This window comes from Odontomachus brunneus, unplaced genomic scaffold, assembly GCF_010583005.1.
Source record: "Odontomachus brunneus isolate Ranch 3 - 2012 unplaced genomic scaffold, Obru_v1 Obru_scaffold_120, whole genome shotgun sequence".
Lineage (NCBI taxonomy): Eukaryota > Metazoa > Arthropoda > Insecta > Hymenoptera > Formicidae > Odontomachus > Odontomachus brunneus.
The window spans coordinates 924,820-945,777 of NW_022639570.1; the positions used below are offsets into that span (position 1 = coordinate 924,820).

Here is a 20,958-nt window from a genome sequence, read left to right on the forward strand (position 1 = left end):
GTGTGTGTGTGTGTGTGTGTGTGTGTGTGTGTGTGTGTGTGTGTGTGTGTGTGTGTGTGTGCGTGCGTGCGTGTGTGTGCGCGCGCGCGCGCGATGCATGTATGTGCGTGCGTGCGTGCGTGCGTGTGTGCGTGTGTGTGTGTGTGTGTGTGTGTGTGTGTGTGTGTGTGTGTGTGTGTGTTTATATATAGGCTAAAGAATTATGAGGGTACATCTTTTAAAATGGGACACCTTATATATACACATACATACACAATGAATGTTAAACTACCCATTGTGTCCAAGTTCCTTTTTGTCCCAAAGAACTTCGCCCATTTTGAGCTATTCGCATCCAGTCATCAATTATATATAATTTTGTAGATAATAATGTATTAATGTTGTAGGTAGTATTTAAGAAAAAATAGTTTTAGATTCTCAAACCCCGGCTAAAAGTAGTTCTCACTTCCTAATGATGTTATTTTATTCATTCGACTCATCATCAGAGCATAACAAATATATCAAAGTATTTATACATTATTAAAAATTTATCCCAGAAAAATTATATCAAATATATTATATAAAAATATCAAATTATTGACATAATATGGGCACAGTAGCCTACAATATGAGCACCATTCTTACATGTGTAATAATATTCTTTAATAGAATCTTTTCCTTCAACATTTGTTTGTTACCGCCGTCACTATGAGGAGGTGTCTTGGATGCAAAAAGAAGTCTTTAAGAAAAATCATTAGTTAATTGAAAGCACGAAAAACATCGTGTAAAGATAAATAATAAACGTGTGGGATAACTTTGATAATGAACTATTGAACGAATAAAATAATATTAAGAGGTCAGAACTACTTTCGGCGGGAATTTAAAAACTGAGAAACTGAGAAACTTTTGAGAAACTAAAATTATTTTTCTTAAATACTACCATTATTATCTACAGTATATGATTGATGACTCGACGCGAATGACCCAGAAACCTCTACAAAAATGGGCGAAACTCTTTCTAAAATCACTTTTCTAAATTATGAGTAAATGTTATGTTTATACATGGTATTCTAAAATTTGTACACAGCGCGTGCGACACACACACACATACACACACAGAATGCACTGCATTAAAAACAATTTTTGAGGTTTTGTGGCAAAATTGCGTGCGTCTTAATAGTATTTAAATAATATTTTTTATTTAATTTAATTTTATATTTTTTTACTTTAACTTATGTGTTATACATTATAAATAATTTAATTAATGAAATGTAAAAAGTTTATTCAACATGATAATTCCTAATTGTGATAATTGCGAAGTGCGCATCGTCTTAAATTTACATGAAATCTATAATATTAATTCGTGAACTTTAAATTTCCATTTAATAATTATTTTAAATATAATTAAAAAAATATGCGTAAAATCTAGAATACCCTGTATATTCTGATATTGGTGTGTGTGGATAAGATATATACTTACAGATTGCAATTGTTCTCTACTGCCGGGTTGACTCCAGCCGCTATCTTCATCGTTATTAATATTATTATGTTGTTGATGAAATATATGAAGATTTGCTCCACCATCTGAAGCTCTTCTACCAAAGCCTCCAGCTGTAAATATACATAATATATAGTAAATTAATAATGCACTCGTTAGACTAATTGATCGTTATAAAACACAATATATATATAGAGTGTCCTCAAACTCTCCTTCGCAATTTTTGTGGGACTGTAAAACAAATTAAAGTGAACATAAATTCCTATATACCATTTTGCGATATTCACAATAAATCTCGAGATAATTAAAAAAGATTGGTAAATAATCACAAATGATATGGTAGATAAACTATAGTGGCGATATATGCTGCTGTGTGCTTGTATATTAGGTCAAATTGAATAAAAAAGCCCTTTATTATTTTTCAAATAATAAATAACTAGGTAAATTTTTAGTTATTAATGAAAGAAAATTGTTATATGATTGTGCGCGATAATGCATAAATCTTCTTTAATTAATATCTAAAAATTTATGTGGTCATTTGATAAAGAATTTTTTCAAAATAATAGAGAATTTTTTTTGTTCAATTTGACCTAATAGTTTGACCTATAAGTATACAATGGCGACGGCGCTACTAAATCTCATCTACCATATCGCACGTGATCATACAATCCTTAATTAATATCTCGAGATTTATTCTGAATATCACAAAATGACATGGACTTTTATGTTCGTCTCAATCTGTTCTACGTTTCCACAAAAATTGCGGAACAGAGTCTGGGACACCCTGTGTGTGTATGCATGTGTATGTGTGTGTATATATAAATAACATAAAAAATATAAAATACTTTATAATAACTTCAGATAATAGATAAACAACGTAGAAACGTTTGCAAATTCATGACATTTACATTTATATTCGTTTTTATAAAAACATCGTAATAATATAAAAAATCATATTCTTTATTAATTCTATATTAATTTAAGAGACAGAGGAAGATTAATATTAACTGTATAATATAAAAAAATTAATTTTAAATAATATAGATTTAGACGTAATTACAGTTATTAATAAAACAATAAAACTAGATTTTGCTCTTAATAGCTTTATCGTATTTTACTGTAATAAATAAAATAAAATTATTAAATTTTTTACATAAAAATTAACTTACTCGCACCCATTACAGGAGGTGGTTTCAATAAATGCTGATCTTTTATTTGGAAATTTTGAGGCGGTTGATGTTGAACTAATGGAAGATTCAACGGTAAATTTGTATGTGGCAAAACTTGTGGATCCATGTTACAATGAGGAATAGGAAGAGGCCGTAAAGTTTGATATCCAGACATATGATTATAAGGATATGATGTAGGAGGCTGATGTGCTGCATCACCAGGTCCAACTGTATGTCTTCTTGTTGTATGATACGGTGTTCCAGGTGGTAAGTAAAGACTACTTCTTTCTTCCGTTTCTGCTTCAGCTTCGCCAAACTATACATATATATGATGTTCTATTTTAATCTTTCAACACGATATCTCGAAACTTAGAAGTTATTAAAACAATATTGTAACTTGTTTTATTTCAAAGAGATTATATTAGAATCAACACAGTTTTTTATGTAGTTTCTTATTTCAAGAACACCACATAGCTTTATAAACAAAAATCATAAACTTTTCGCATAATTTTGTATACAAATCGATTATACTCATTATTGTGTATGAAAACACTGATGTAAAATCATTAAAAAATGGATACTTTTTGAGATATTTCAAATTTTAACCTGTTATTTTTCGGAATAAAATATAAAAAACTACATAAATTATTCAATTCTCAATAACTTTTCCATAATACTTTTATATGTAGAATATGTCAAGAAGAATCAGTTTATGACACTGACATTATTTGCATTTAGGCGAATAAATATATGTCTGACACAATGCGTAAGTCCATTTGTATATGCAAATAAAAATCATCAAACTGAATAAAAAAGTCCTATACTATTTTATAAACTACATGAATTTTTTACATATTAATTATAATAAATTGGGGCAAATAAGTACATATGATGTGGTGGAACAAGCTCTTTATGCTCATCAAAAATGGAATCTTATATAAAATATCTGAATCAATTGACAATCTCTTGACATCAGCGGACGATGTGTAATACTAGACAATGGAAATATATATTATATATATATATATATATATATATATATATATATATATTAATACTATCTAACATTATGCATATCCTACTGTTGTTAAGAGATTATTAATTGATTTATACATCTTGTATGAGATTTCGTATAAAGGAATCGTCCCGTGTCACTTGCATTTATTCGATAATTTTCTTTAAATAATATCTTAATGTTTATTGCGATTGTTTGTAAAATGGTGAAAAACTTTTTTGTTCAGTTTGATAAGTTTATGTAAGCAAACGTATATGTAAGCAAACGTACAAGTCGCTTCAAACACTCTATTTATGCAAAATATAATGAAATTTGTTATTTTTCTATGCATTTTTTTTTTGCATTAATCTACTCTTACATTATCTATTTCTTTCTTCAAAGGAACAATCAGAAAAAATCTTTTACGTATGTTAAGTACTTGTACTTCGCCAACCATGTCAGATTTGTGATGTTACAAGTAAGGAATAACATGCTAATGATAATTGCATGCCTTTTCTGAATAAAGATAAACTGACAAATAAACTTATTTAAAAAAAAGTTTTTACTAAAAATTTTATGTGATGTTGAAATCTCAGGAACAATTTCATCTAAAAATAAGAATTTGTACTATCTCTAAGATAATTCTTGTAAAATAGAACATTTATTCTAGATTTTTTTTATTATTTTGAAAGTACAATAGTGTTAAAATGTTAAACTATTAAAATAATAGACGGACGGGGATTTATACACAAAATAAAGTACATTATTTCTGTATATCAAAGAACTTTGTAAATGTAATCAGTTATCCGACTTATATTCGTTCTAATTCCTGGATTATATATTCGACTCATTCATACCCTTATCTTTACACATACTTGACTTATTCGAATTATTCGATTTACATTATAAAGTAAATGAAAGTAATAAAGTGTGTATATACATATATATATATATATATATATATATATATATATATATATATGTGTATATATATATATATATATATATATATATGTATGTATGTATGTATGTATACATAGGGTGTCCCACTACTACCGCATTATCTCTTAGGGCCTTTGCACATAGAAAAATTTTAACCGTAACCGTAAGGTCGTAAGAAAACTAATTAATCAGAGTTGATTATTCTCCTTGCGTTCGAGGAATAATCGACTGTGATTAGTCAGTTTTCTTACAACCTTATGGTTAAAATTTTTGTACGTGCAAAAAGCCTTTAAGGACAGATTTCTGAGATAATTTGAAGAAAAATTTCTAATAGAAAAATGTCGAGACTATAATACTTTTCAAATTATAAATAATTAAATTTGACCAATTATACTAGCTAAAGTAATTCTGAATCTCAAAATAATGTTTAACCTATTATCTAAACGATATCTCTGCTGGGTTAGCTATGAGCTAATAGATTAAACAAACATAAAGTATGTGTCTGTAACAAAATGCTCTTAATACATCAATGTTCAACGTGTTATGCACAAAAAAGGACGTAAACAAGTTTATGCGTGTATATGACAATGAAACATCTTGTTTAATCCTGTTTTGTCATGTACACTGCACAATAGTGGAATACAAGTTCATCGTATTTACAAAGTTCTGAACCATCACTTTGGTTCAGAACTTAGAGCATAAATAGAACCATCACTTTGGTTCTATTTATGCTAATCTATGGAATACAAGATATATGAGAAAGCTATATAAATATTTTTATGTTCTTTTTTAAATAGTAAAACAGTTACCTTCTCCAACTGATGTGCACCATCTGGTAAATAATCACCTGGTATACTTTGAATACTGGGTAAATTAGGCATTGTTGGTTCTAATCGGTCAACAAGTAAGTTGTATATAGCTGATACATGATCAAAAGCATTCCCATTAATGGCTTGTAATAATGTATCTGCGCTGAGTCCAGGTAATCTTAGCATATTCTCTATTACTAATTGGTTTAATTGTGGTGGTACGCTCACATCAGAATTACATCTGAAAATACATACTTTTTTCATGACATAAAACACAAGAGGAGAGAGACAATATGTGTTTACGTGTGCGTTCATATATATGTATGATACACACCCTCCAGGTTCTAACTCCGCTATTCCATCTCCATTCATCCATGAATGACCTAAGATTTGTGAAATACTTAAACGCCGCTCTGGTTCTACCACCAACATGTGCCTAATTAACTTTTCACAATCTGAGGGAGAAAGAAACAATAAAAATATTATGTCAATTTTTGTGAGCGCGCGCATGCGTGTATATACATATGTGTATGTGTCTGTATACGCTACATGTGCGTACGTGCGCGCAGTGTATGTGACATGCTTTTGTGATACACATACACATATGTACATAACACCACGACCGTCTGCCGTTGCCAAAAGTTCATCAACAGATTTGAGACATGCTGAATCAGATTTTGTTTACGAAATTTGTCCTACACCGTTTCTCGCACTTTCATTCACTGATATTATTTAATCAATTTTTAAATAATTATTGCGAAATCTACAAAAGGCCTTCTTGTTCACTTTGATATAGTGATAAATACATGAGCGTTGTGTTATTTAGATTTATATTAATAGTCGTTACTTGAAACTTGCCTCAAGTGAGACACTCAGATTTTAATTTAAAATTAAACCTGAGTTTTTTCAGTTAAATCGTGATTGCAAATATAATATCACATATATATTACATAATTCAAATTCAGATAACAAACTAGGTAAATATACTGTTTAAAGGACTCATCTCCGATGACCTTGCCTATTACATATATTATCAAGGATACTTTCCTGATTAATATTCAAGAAATTTTAGCTGTTGCTCATTGTTTATTAAAAAGTTAATAATAAAAAAGTTTTCACAAATAGGAATATTAATAGGTTATTAATAGAAAAATTTTCACGTAATTTTCCGACACCATGTATATATTTAAGGAGTTAACGCGTACTATATGTGTGTTATATACAAATATATTTATTATATTCCGAAATTTACTCTCCTATTTTGATTTCTTCGTTTAAATATATAAGATATTCTTACTTAGTATCTTCTGCTCAATGTTATTATTCTTAGTCACTGATATAGTCAGTCATTTGAATAATTTCAACAAAGTTTCGTAAACTTCGAAAATATATTTACACAAATTTATTCATATGACTTATTTCGAATCTGTGGAATTTCTTATATGAAAAAAGTCGTTCGCAATAAAATAATGTGTCTTAGCAGAATATATTAAGAATTAAGAATTAATGTTTCTGAAAATCCCTAAGATCCCTGAGGGTAATATGGCCAATTAACTGTAAAAGACGTAATTTGCACGGAAAAATTCAAATCAAACTAGTATGTTCTTCTTTATATGTTATTAGAGCACCTGACACAATTGCCGTTCTGAATTATCGCGTACAGCTCTCATTCTATGGAGTTCATATGTTTGACGATTTCGTACTGCGCTCCGGTAAGATTGTTATTGTTCTCATGTTTATTAATTTATAATATTAGTTGAATAATTGCTTAATATGCAGTTCTTTATGCTGATTCTAATAACAATATCAAAATTTAGTTTACTTTAACCAGTAATGTAATATTAAGAACATTTTTATGAAATGATACATGTTGCTAATATAGCCACTTTTGGCTATATTACCAACCTATAGTGCCATAACCTGTAATGCTATACATGATTAAGCGTTATCAAAATATTTTTACTTTTCTACTTTTAGATATGAATCTTGATCCTGATCCTGATCCTTCAAAAAAGAAGCGTGGTAAATGGATACAAGAAAATCTGCCCAAGGAAAATCTATCTTACTATCTATCAGTATTTTTTTATAACGTGTTTTTTTAAATAAATATTACTTCTTTTGTTATAAACTTTCTTTACTTCCATTATAAATTGCATTAATTATGATTATAATTAAAAAATTCAATTTTAAAAAGATAAGAAAAAGTGGCCATATTACTTTCATATGTTTTTAATGGTTCATATGGTTTAAATGCAGATTTTTGAAAATGAATTATTTTCTTATGGTTTGAATTGAATGTCTTTTTTCATGATTTTTTTATAATTACCAAAGGTCCAAAGTAAACTGTAGCGTAAGCAGAATTTGAAAATTCTATAAAATAATAGCTGGAGAATTTTTCAAACTTTAGCATGGTCATATTACTCTCAGAGACCTTATATATTGTATTCTTATGTATGGAACGTAATTTTTATACATAGTATACATTGAAATATGGTAAACAGGACACATATATGCGCGGAGGAGGGACTCCGCCGCTCCGCCTGCACCTCCTCCCCAAAAAACTAACCCAACCTAACTTATCCTTTATTATTTTTATATTCTTACTCTGTATCTTTTGTATTTTTATATTATTTCTCATTTCTCAAGAAACTATGTACAAAGATGCAAATGATGGATTGGGTTGGATTTTTTGGGGGAGAGGGTGCAGGGAAAGGACGAAGTTTCTCGTCCTTGTGCATGTATATGTATTGTTTACCATATTTCAATGTATACTGTATGTAAAAGTTTCGTTTAATTTATAAAAATTTTTATTAACATTTTAGTAAATAATAAGCGACGACTAAAACCTCTTAAATTTTACTCAAGAGGATGTTCTTGATAATATATGTAACAGGCAAGATCATTGGAGGTGATCATAAGTCCCTTAAATAGGATATTTATCAAAAACTTTTATTTAACTCTAAATTCAAAGTTGAGTATTTTACATAGGACAAGTTTCAAGTAACAACTATTAATACAAGCCATACATCTTACATATACAGATATGAAGTACTAAGGAAGTGATATTACAGTACTCGGAATAGAGATAGCAGCTAGATAGTTATAATTAATCATTTTTTGTTAATGTTAGAAGACAGATCGAAAAAATCTCCATGAAAATTTATTTTTTAAATAAAATCATATAGTTTTTTTTAATATAAATTTCTTTCTGAAGTCAAGCTACGTATAAAAGCAATGAAATAGAATCAATGAAAAATAGATATTTCCTTCTCTCTCCATGATATTTTATATTTCATCCTGATATTTTCCAGCATACTATGAGATATAAAATATTTCGTAAATAAGTTTTTCGAGGATCTTATCTTAACACTTCTGTGTTCCCACTTCTGTGTTTTTTTTAGTTTAAAATATTATGGTCTTCTTTGTTTTTTATGTTTAAATAAACATAAGTCAACAATTTAATATTTTTATCTTTTTGCCAAAATTCAGAAATTTAAGGGGATAATAAAATATCGCAAACAAATTTTTTAGAGTACATTAAAAGTACAATAATCACTTCAACGCAAGAATAATTCTTCATTTTTTGGTTTCACATAGAAAAGTAAGTAACAGTAATAAATTTTTAAACTTATTAAGAAATATGTACACAGAATGACTGACACAACATATACATTCGCTCATGTAGAACTTATTAAACAGAAAATCTTATATTATTTTGCAAACCGCGAAAATTACTAAGATATTAATTAGAGAGACTTAGCAAATAAGTGCGCGTGATACCGTAGAACGAAATTAAAGCAAAATCTCATCCAAAATATCTGGATCTGTTGACAATCTCCTAACAATGCTAAGCGTATAATACTGGACTCTAGATGCGTGCACTATAATACTGTCCAGTATTATCCACCAGCCGCCGTTGTCAAAAGATTGTCAGTAGATTCAGACATCTTGGATGAAAATTTATCTAAAGAGCTTGTTCCACTGCACGTTTATATATTCGCTAATTTTTTTTTAATTAATATCTATCGTATTATTAATAATAATTACCTGTCTCAGTTATTTATAAAATAACAGGACTTTTTTATTCAATTTAATGAATTCTATCTCCATAGGAACAAACGTACACGTTGTGTCAGATAACCTGTATAACCTGACAGAATCGTAAAGGTTAACATTTTTATGTATAGGAAAACAAGAGAAAAATTAATTGATAATATTGAACTTTCCGCACTAATGTATCACAATGCATGTACACTCGACACTATTTCCTAGATCAAAAGTTACACGATTTTTAACTTTATGCATAAATAAGATTGAAACCATAATAATTAAAGCCCTTATAACTCTACCATTATAACTAAAGTTACTTACACAATTTTCAATCTCAAGTATTATGTATAAGATTGAAAATCATGTAACTCTCGATCAAAAAAATTATAAAGCATTTCCATGGCGCCGTTTGTACAAATATAATAGTATTTTATCTTTTTCTATGTTTTTTCATATCGATTGATTTCATCCATCATTCTACATACAAAAGTATTAAGAGGCATCTTATTTTTAAGTGCTCGAAAAAATAAGCTATATTTAAAAATTTTTTTATTGTAGGAAAAATTCCTTTACACACCGAATTGTAACTTGGTATATTTATTACATAAGAATAATGAAATGTTCATAAAAAATAATTATTGTTTGGAAACGTTACACTTAAAACTTTGAATGTGTTTTTCTCAAAACTATGCCTTAAAAGTTGGCGTACAAGATTTCTCAAAGATTGAGTCAAATGACTTCAAACTTACCACATATCTTCAGTGCGTATATATTAAATGTACATACTTACGAAAAATAAGAAATTATTGTAATAAAATAGCATCAAAGCAAAGGTAAAAATGCCGAATAGAGGACCACTTTCCAACGATCTTGATATTGACATATATTATAGAACTGACCCTCCTGAGTCACAATAAAAAGCTTTTAGCCGTCGCTCGTTGTTCGTTAAAAAGTTATTAACAAAAGAAGTTGCATAAAATGAATGTAATATTTGGATACCGTATATACAAAAACATCGAATTTGTACACTAGGAAGGTGCCTGCTACACACTGCTTGCTGCTTTTGTGTGTGTGTGTGTGTGTGTGTGTGTGTATGTGTGCGTACGTATGTAACTGAACGTAACACACGGCTTTTAATTTTCAAATTATAATCTCAATATGCAAACCTAAGTATATTAAGTATATATTAAGTACATTAAGTATATATTTAATCTAACATTAAGTATAATACCCTTATTATTAAATCAAAGTATGTATGTAAAATAGTACATGTATATGCGTGGGGGATCGGCTCTGACCCTCTCTCCGCACTCCCTTCCCAAAAAAACTAACTCTAATCTACTAAACTAATAAACTAATAAACTAAAACTAATCTAACATATCTATTGAAATATGGTAAACCGTATATTTTCATGTTGTTTTCCATTGATAAATTATGTACGAAAATATAAAGAATTATGTATATACATGTACAGTTTACCATATTTCAATAGATGGGTTAGGTTAATGTTTTGAGTTAATTTTTTTGGGAAGGGAGTGCGGGGGGAGCGGCGGAGCCCTTCTCCCGCATATTTACGTGTAATATTTTACGTACATACATCGATTTAAACTTATTGTACATACACAGTGTTGAATAACTATGTATTATTTATTGAACTTTTCTTGTTAATATCTTTTTAATAAACAATGTGCGACGATTAAAACCTCTTGATTGTTACTCAAGAGGGTGTCCTTGTTAATATATGTCAACATCAAGACCATTGGAGAGTGATCCCCTATTCGGCATTTTTATCCTTTTCAATAATCATACTTCAATATTTCTGTATGTAAATGCTCTGAGAAATCATTTCATGTTAAAAAAAAGCAATTTTATTTAAAAAACCGTGTTTAACATTGAAATAACCTTGAAAACAAAATTTCAATATCATAATATTATTACTATATTATTATTTGATATTTTAGTTATATTTGATTTTTTGCTATATGAAATTATTCTTTCTGGTTAATGTTATCTTCGTGGATTTTTTCCCAACGTTTTTCCATTCGGTCATACCTTTCTTTAGAAAAATGAACTAGAATATTCACAAAACGTCAAAAACAAATCCACGAAGGACGTGGCACCATTCATTAATAATCTGGAAACCAGATCAAACAATATTATCATCTTATCTTCCTTTCGATATCTTACAATGTCGATTTTAACATTTTTTTCTAAAATTTTTAAGTTATTGAGATGCATTATTTTATTTACAAAATTCAGTGTATGTATGCATATGTGCACACACGCGCACACATGCATGCACAAAACATCAAACAATAGTACAATGCTCAAATGAAAGCAGAATACATTGAACTAAATAGAAAATTTCTCTAACATTTTATGAGAAATATATATCACAATAATTATTTAAAACTAATTAATGAATTTGAGATAAACTTAGCAAATAAATACGTGGGAAGTAGAAGAATGAGCAATAGAATAAGTAAAATTCCATACAAGACACCTCATATCTGTTAACAATCTCCTGGTAATGATAAATGATATATCCTAAATATGCATCTTCATTGTTTTTTATTACACACTACCATTGACAGAATATTAGGCCTGTTTTTTGTAGCTGCACTGTTGAACTGTGCAATATACTGAAGTGAGACAAATATATGTTTTCTCACTCTAACTTATTGCACTAATTCAACAGCGCAGCTACAACAGAACAGGCCTATTGTTAACAGATTCCAACTATCTTAGATGAGCATTTTGTATATACGCACAAACGCGCGCATACGTCACATATGTATACATGATACACGCGTACATACCTGCAGACATAAAAAATGGTATTCTGAATTTGCCTGAGATAACTACAGATCGTAATAATTGCATCGTAGGTCCATCAAATGGTAGAGCACCACAAACTAATACATATAAGACAACACCAAGGCTCTGAAACATTATGAAATATTATATATATATATGTATGTATGTATATATACATATATATATATATATATATATATATATATTTACATACATATAAACTAATACATATAAGACAACATCAAGGCTCTGAAACATTATGAAATATTATATATATGTATGTATGTATGTATGTATGTATATATATATATATATATATATATATATATATTTACATACATATAAACTAATACATATAAGACAACATCAAGGCTCTGAAACATTATGAAATATTATATATATGTATGTATGTATGTATGTATATATATATATATATATATAATATATTTTAAATAAAATTAAAATACAAATATATGAGTTTTTTTAAATAAAAAATATATGAGTTTTATAAGAGAATAAAAACTTAACTTACCCATACATCAGCTCTTGGACCATCATAATGCTTTCCCTCAAAAATCTCAGGTGCAGCATATGGTGGTGAACCACACCATGTACTGAGTGGAACACCAGGTGTGTATTCATTACTAAATCCAAAGTCAGCAAGTTTTATGTTATTGTCTGCATCAAGTAATAAGTTTTCAGCCTAAGAATGTTAAAAAAAGTAATTATATGAATACATACAACTATGTAATACAATAAAACTTATATATTAACCTAATTAAAATCAAAATATTAAATTTTAATGTAATGTAATAATGTATGACTAAACCTTAAGATCTCGATGAACCACTCTTTGTTGATGTAAATAACGAACTGCAAGTACAATCTGATGAAAAATTCTTCGTGCTTCTGGTTCTGGCATTCTACCATTTCGAACAAGATGATCAAATATTTCACCTCCAGGAGCATATTCTGTCACTAAATATATCATTTTTTCTGTTTCCATCACTTGATACAGTCTTATGATATGTGGATGTCGTAACCTTTTCATTATATGCACTTCTCGAAAGATTTTTGCTAAATTTTCTTCGTTTAGTTTAGTTTTATCTATTATCTTTATAGCAACCTATAAAAAAGAAGTCAGTTATTGATACATATGCACATTGATATGTATATACACATTGATATGTATATATATATGTATACATGTATGTGTATATTAAATTGATACAAAGCAAATCTACTGTATGTAATTTAATATTTTATTTAAAGTATAATTTTTTATAGAATACATAGCATGTCAAGAAATAAGTATTTTTTACTTAATAAAGAAGCTTTGATAATATATTTTTAATATATAAAAAAGTTTATGTTAAAATACCTTCTAAAGCCAATATTCTAAACTGACTACAACAATATTATTATACCAAATAAAAATATTGACTATGATGTATTAAAAGTTATAGAGAAATAACTTTCATATTTACATATTTATGAAAAAACTATATATCTCTGTGTATACTATTATAAATATATCAAATATTCTTATAAACTTATTAATTATATAATTATTGTATATCGTACACAACATATACATGCAAAGTCAGAAACGTTAGTATATCAAATTATAGAAATATAATTTCTAATGTTAAATAAAATTACCTGATATTTTTCTGTTGTAATATCTGAGTATCACAATATCACAATATGATATGTATATATGTTTACATACATATGTATTTTAATATACATACATATTATCTTTATTATTGTGATATATCTATTTGTTCTTCGATATAATCGTAGTTGAATAGAAAAGAAATGAAAAAAAAATTTTAAGAAATTAAAATTTAAATACATTATGTCAGAAAAACCAATATAAAATCAACAAAAAATATCTTTTTAAAATTACATAAAATTGATAAAAAATGTAATATAAACATTTATGTTACTTAATATTTTATTGTAACTGCAAAATATTATTGTTTTTGTTTCATTTATCTGATTTATTATTGAGAAGAATTAAGAAATTTATTATCTACACACTTTAAATAATATAACAGTGATGGTTCTTGGCATTGATAAATTGATATATTTTTTTAAAGTTGCAAATTATATGTGCATAATTACAAAATATAATTGTATTAGTGTATATTAAAAACCTAAAATTGAAGGAAATATTCGCATAACTATCCAAAAGATATTAACGACAAAATGACGGATTTCGTTTGCGAATGAAAGATCTCTACGGTGTTTCTTACCTTAGATTTTGTTACAACATGGGTGGCCATTTTAACTACGGCAAAATTTCCCTTGCCGATAGTTTTTTCCAACTCATAATAACCGACACGTATAAGTTTGTTGACACAAAATTCCTGTGAAACCTCATTGTGCGACGTCGGCGCGGATGCCATTTTTTAATCACTTGTCTCGCTCGTGCTCCACTCGTTGCCAATCAACTGGCTAATATGACGTTGTCTCCGATAGAGGCGTTACAAACGCTTTTAGAAACTGCCATCTAGTGGTCTCAGACAGACTCAAAGACATACAGGCCAGCAGCCCTATTCTGTAACGGGTGTATATCAGTTGGACACGGGGCAATTGGACACGGTCCAATCACAAGTCGCTGTTCCAAGGGACCCTACAAATGTCTCTAATCACACGGTGCTGTGATTGGCTGTGTCCAAATGCACCGTGTCCAAGTGCACCGCTCCCTTCTGTAACTCTTTATTGGAGTTAACGACAGTTTCGTTATCGTTGCGCAGCTTTTGTATACCGTAGAAAAGCTGCGCAACGATAACGAAATTGTCGTTAACTCCAAAAACGAGTTACAGAATCCCAGCACAGGGTTGGGCAAGTAAAATATTTGATGTAAATTACACAATTTAATGGCTCTTGCACGCAGGACGCGGTAATGCTTGCCGCGCGGCGGAAGTTCGCGCGACAGCCAATTAATATGCTGCTTTCCGTAATAACCTTCTAGCTCTTACGGAAAAACAACATATTGATTGGCTATCGCGCGGACTTCTGCCGCGCGGCAAGCATTACCACGTCCTGTGTGCAGTAGCCATTAGACATGTAAAATACTAGGTATTTTATGTCCTTAGGCTGAGTTCCCACTAGCGCGTCACGCGTCGCGTCGTCGGAGTTAAGTCAATCAAATCGCCTCATTTTATTCGGCGTAAAGTTATACAATAAAATGGGACAATTTGATTGGCTTAACTCAGACGCGCTACGTGCTAAGTGGAAACGCACCCTTAGATTTTTACTGTAAAATACATCGAATGCTGTATGAGTCTTTTCAGGCCATTGCTGAAACTTTATACTGTTTGTTACAGAGTTTGGCAAGTAAAATATTTGATGTAAATTACACAATTTTAGCATGTAAAATACTAGGTATTTTATGTCCTTAGTTTCTTACTGTAAAATACATCGAAAGTTGTATGCGTCTCTTCAGGCCATTGCTGAAACTTTATGCCATTTGTCATATGTGATAGTTAAGGATGAATTCATACCTTGACAGAAAAGCAGAAAACAGGAAAGCCAATCAGAAGCCATCATTTTTTGGGAACATGCCTCGGTGTTTTCCGAGAATTCCCTTCATAATGGGTGCTTCCCAATTGCTTAACACATCTTGACACACAAGTACACAAAGCCAGTTTATTGATCACATATTATCTAAAATATCTTGTAAGATAATATGCAATCAATAAACTGGTTTTGTATAACACAGTGTACGCAACTGGAAAACACCCATTATTAACTGGTAATTGATGAAAGGGCCAAAGAAAATCTGAAACCATATAAAGAAAAAGAAAGAAAAAGAGTGAAAGAAAGAAAGAAAAAGAAAGAAAGAAACCAGATTAAAGCTGGCCATACATACTTTCCGTAAGGGCCTTGGCACACAGAAAAACTTAAGCAGTAATGGCTTCTGCATACAGGATGCAGTAATGCTTGCCGCGCGGCGGAAGTCCGCGCGACAGCCAATCAATATGTTGTTTTTCCGTAAGAGCTAGAAGATTATTACGGAAAGCAGCATATTGATTGGCTGTCGCGCGAACTTCCGCCACGCGGCAAGCATTATCGCGTCCTGTGTGCAGGAGCCATAAGATGTAAGCAGTAAGCAAATTGACCAATCACAGTCGTTGATTCTTGGACCGTAAAAAGAATCATAGGGCGCATTCAGTAGAAAAAACGCTCAGTGAACAATCAACGATTATTGGTTCTTGCTATTAGATCCCTAAATCTAGACCAATTACATTGACAAATTACTCAACTGTTGTGCAACTGTTGAGTCTGCTGAATGCAGCCAATGACTGTGATAGGTCAATTTGCTTACTGCTTACGTTTTACTGCTTAAGTTTTTTTATGTGCCACCAGCTTAACAGTAACCGTAATGGCTCCTGCACACAGGACACGGTAATGCTTGTCGCGTGGCGGAAGTTCGCTCGACAGCCAATCAATATGCTGCTTTCCGTAATAACCTTCTAGCTCTTACGGAAAAACAACATATTGATTGGCTGTCGCGTGGACTTCCACGTCCTGTGTGCAGGAGCCATAAGACGTAGGCTGCGTTCCGCAAAGCGCATCATGCGCATGATGCGCTCCGTTGGAGCAAAAGAGATACGAGAGTTAGATAAAAAGAGAGGGAGAGTACTCGGGTGATGTTCTCGAATGAGAGCTCATGGACTACACTACCTCGGGAGCTGAGGCAGCCTATGCGCTCTCATGCGTTCGAGAACATCACCTAAGTGCTCTCCCTCTCTTTTTATCTCACTCTCGTATCTCTTTCACTCTAATGCAGCATATCATGCACATGATGCGCTCTGCGGAACGCAGCCACAATGTAAGAATTGACCAATCATGTTGAGAATCATCGAATTGTAAGGTCGTCATTTTTGTGAATACTCGATCGTAATTGGTCAATTCTTACGTTACGTTTTAGGTATTACGTTACGTTATTTTACGTGTCGTACGACAAGCTTTTCGGATACGTTTATTGGTTGGCGAATAGAGTATTTCTAGGTTCTTTGTTCGTCAACCAATGAACGTATCCAAAAAGTTTGTCGTACGACACAAATATCAGCCTTACGGTTATTGTTACGGAAAGTATGTGTGGCCAGCTTAACGTTGTCGTGTAAACGTATATAGTTAGGCAAGTGTCCTATTAGGCGGAAATTCTTAGCGAAACGAAATGCACGCACCAATCACAGTTACTCCATCCTTATCGTAAATAAATTGGAGTAAAACGGGGAGCACACTCTTGCATAAAGGCATAATATATAACGCATAAGAAAATTGACCAATCAAAGTCCTTCATTTTCATCGTGACAATAAAAGTGAGGATTCTGATTGGTTAATTATCTTATGCGTTGGGCATTATGCCTTTATGCAAGGAGTCTGTGCTTCCCGCTTTAAGAGTATAAACTCATGCAGCGAAATAGCGGAGCGCGGAACGAGAGTGAAACCAATCACGAGCGTTCCACAGTTTTTACTCGTGATTGCTTTCGCTCATGATTGGTTCCGCTCTCGATCCGCGCTCCGCTATTCCGCTGCATGGGTTTGCACTCTAACTGTGATTGGTACGCGCGTTCCGTTCCGCTAAGAATTTCCGCCTAAATGGACATCGGCTTCAATGCTCTGCAATATTAACAAATCAATCAATCAAATAAATAAAAAACGAAGTTCGACCTCTTTCTCTTTTACTTCATAATTTTAAATAAGGTTAGATAGTTTTAAGTTTAAGCCCGGTTTCAACGCAAGTTAATCAAATTAAATTGTCCAATCGCTTAGATCAGTTTAGCAATTGGACAATGCCGTTGAGTCAATTAACCGATTTGATTTTAGGTTAGTAAAACCGGACATTAGATATTTTATATATGAATATTACGTTTTTTACATATTTTACGTAAAGCCAGCGGCACATGATGCTTGTTTTCATGCTAGATTGCTTGCTAGATGGAAATATTCTGTTCTGATTGGTGTATTTCTGAAGACGGACCAATAAGAATAGAGTATTTCCATCCAACAAGCAATCCAGCACGAAAACAAACATCGGGTGCTTTCCAATTGCTTAAAGCCCGTATCAGACTACGGATTAAAATTGAGATTGAATTAAAAACTAGCCAATCAGAGCAAAGTTCACCAAACTTGAGCTTAGTGAATTTTGCTCTGATTGGCTAAATTTCAATTCAATCTCAATCCTAATCTATAGTCTGATACGGGCTTAACCCATCTTGACACACACGTACACAAAACCAGTTTATTGGTTACATATTATCTAAAATATTTTGTAAGATAATATGCAACCAATAAACTGGTTTTGTGTAACACAATGTACGCAAATAGAAAGTACTCATTATGTGCCGCTGGCTTTATGGTTCCTGCACATAGGACGCGGTAATGCTTGCCGCGCGGCAGAAGTTCGCGCAACAGCCAATCAATATGCTGCTTTTCGTAATAATCTTCCAGCTCTTACGGAAAAACAACATACGAGGGTGGTCTGAAAAGTTTCCGACCTAACAAAGATACAAGTCATTTTTTCTGAAAATTGTTTTTTATTTTTCAACATAGTCTCCTTGTAAATCTACACACTTCTCCCAGCGATGCTCCCATCTCTGTAACCCGTCGAAATAGTACTCGGCGTTTTTCTCTGCAAAATAATTGTTCACGAAGGTGATTGCCTCTTCATTTGACGAAAATCTCTGTCCTCCGAGCGCAATTTTTAGATGAGGGAACAAAAAGAAGTCGCTTGGGGCTAGATCTGGTGAGTAAGGTGGATGGTCAAGCAGTTCAAACCGTAATTCGTGGATTTTCGCCATGGCAACCGCTGAGGTGTGAGACGGTGCGTTGTCTTGGTGAAACAGGATTTTCTTTTTCTGCAAATGTGGCCGTTTTCCCGCAAGTTCTGCCTTCAGCTTGTCAAGTAATGATGCGTAGTATGCTCCTGTAATGGTTTTTCCTTTTTGAAGATAATCGATTAAAATAACTCCATGACTATCCCAAAAAACAGTCGCCATCACTTTCCCAGCCGAAAAAACAGTTTTTGCTTTTTTTGGAGCCGGTTCCCCCTTTGCAGTCCACTGTTTGGACTGTATTTTTGTTTCAGGCGTATAATGGTGTATCCAAGTTTCATCTACAGTAATTAATCGGCGCCAAAACTCGGATTTATTGCGCCTAAACTGCTCCAACAGAGCGTTGGAAATGTTCATTCGAACACGTTTTTGGTCTAACGTGAGCAAACGCGGCACCCAACGCGCGGACAGCTTTCTCATGCCTAAATGTTGATTTAATATGCGACAAACACGTTCTTTTGACATGTTCATAACCTCTGCTATCTCTCTCACTTTAATTCGGCGGTCGTCTAGCACCATTTGGTGAACTTTGGCGATGTTTTCGTCGGTAGTTGCAGTTTTTGGACGTCCTGAACGTTCATCGTCTCCCAAGCTCTTACGGCCACGTTTAAATTCAGCGGCCCAAAATTTCACTGTCGTAAATGATGGTGCAGAGTCCCCATACACAGAATCCAACTCATCTTTGATTTGCGTAGGCGTATTGCCTTTCAAAAACAAATATTTAATGACAGCTCGATACTCGATTTTGTCCATTTTCACAAAAACACTCACATCAACTTACTCAAACGACTGTTACATAACAACTGCGAGTCCAAAATGGCTGAAACTTCGGTGAGTAACTGTCAACAGATGAACAATGAAATTCACTAGCTTTTATTTACAAGTGCTGCTATCTTCACGTTGAGGTCGGAAACTTTTCAGACCACCCTCGTATTGATTGGCTGTCGCGCGGACTTCCGCCGCACGGCAAGCATTACCGCGTCCTGTGTGCAAGAGCCATTAGATTAGAGATGCCCGATTCTTAATCGATTCGATTTTTTCCCTAACAAATATAAGGAAAAAGAGTTGTTCGTGCTGCTTGCATGTTTCATACTTTTCGCTTTTAAAAAGAGATAGACGCTTAACCAGACGCTTGAAAGAAATAATCGATTTGGTTGTCTCGCTTTTGCTTTTTTCAGATATTCCAATATACTTCTGTCTAGTTTTAAATACGAAAAGTGAGAAGTATGCAAACAACACGAATAAGCCTATTTTTGAGGAAAGAATCGAATCGACTCAGAATCGGACATCTCTACAGTATCTATTTAGATACATGTATAATGTAAAAAACCCTAGAATTTGTCAAATGTCTCAACTCTGATCACAGAGAAAAAGGAGAGGTCATGGACCGATTTTAGCTATAGACATTTATAGCATGTTCGATTGGCTCTGGGTTAACCCACTCTGGGTTATTCAGCCTACGTTTATTGGTCGAACAAGTACTTATAAGTTTTATGATTGGCTAGTAGAGACTTATGACGTCATTAATCGCTCTCGGAGCGATTAATCCAGGGCCAGTCGAACACGCTAATAGAATGGACTGCTAAATGAGGTGCTAAATAGGAACAGATGTAGAGTGAGAGGCAGACAATAGTAGGTAGAGATGTCCGATTCTGAATCGATTCGATTCTTTCCCCAAAAATAGGCTTATTTCCCAGTAAGCAATCTGCGCGCAGACTGACGTCAGACTGTCGATAGGATCTGTCGAATCCGAGCAGGATCTGTCGACAGATCCATAGACATCTGCGTCCCCAATCTGCCGCCAGACTGTTGACAGGGTCTGCGAACAGACTCTGATGACAGACTGGC

At 32.2% G+C, this 20,958-nt stretch overlaps 1 protein-coding gene and 1 long non-coding RNA gene across 5 annotated transcripts in view; one reads left to right on the forward strand and one right to left on the reverse strand.

The window, feature by feature from the left end:
- The window catches only part of LOC116849608 (serine/threonine-protein kinase SIK3-like), a 372,170-nt gene extending 357,447 nt beyond the window's left edge, over positions 1–14,723 (reverse strand). For all 3 annotated transcript variants that reach the window (XM_032826932.1, XM_032826931.1, XM_032826930.1), the window contains exons 1-8: positions 14,518–14,723; positions 13,086–13,382; positions 12,789–12,959; positions 12,259–12,382; positions 5,723–5,843; positions 5,389–5,629; positions 2,644–2,959; positions 1,457–1,587 (exon numbers count right to left, since the gene is read on the reverse strand). In XM_032826932.1, the coding sequence (XP_032682823.1) occupies positions 1,457–1,587; positions 2,644–2,959; positions 5,389–5,629; positions 5,723–5,843; positions 12,259–12,382; positions 12,789–12,959; positions 13,086–13,382; positions 14,518–14,670 (1,554 nt within the window). In that variant the 5' untranslated portion in view covers positions 14,671–14,723. The remainder of the gene's footprint in view (positions 1–1,456; positions 1,588–2,643; positions 2,960–5,388; positions 5,630–5,722; positions 5,844–12,258; positions 12,383–12,788; positions 12,960–13,085; positions 13,383–14,517) is intronic.
- On the forward strand, positions 5,795–7,481 carry LOC116849612. Of its 2 annotated transcripts, none has more exons than XR_004379173.1 (3): positions 5,795–6,365; positions 7,012–7,100; positions 7,366–7,481. It is a non-coding gene; the product is annotated as an uncharacterized LOC116849612 (long non-coding RNA). The 2 variants fall into 2 exon arrangements; XR_004379172.1 differs by lacking the exon at positions 5,795–6,365 and adding an exon at positions 6,716–6,925.
- Positions 14,724–20,958: the final 6,235 nt, after the last annotated feature.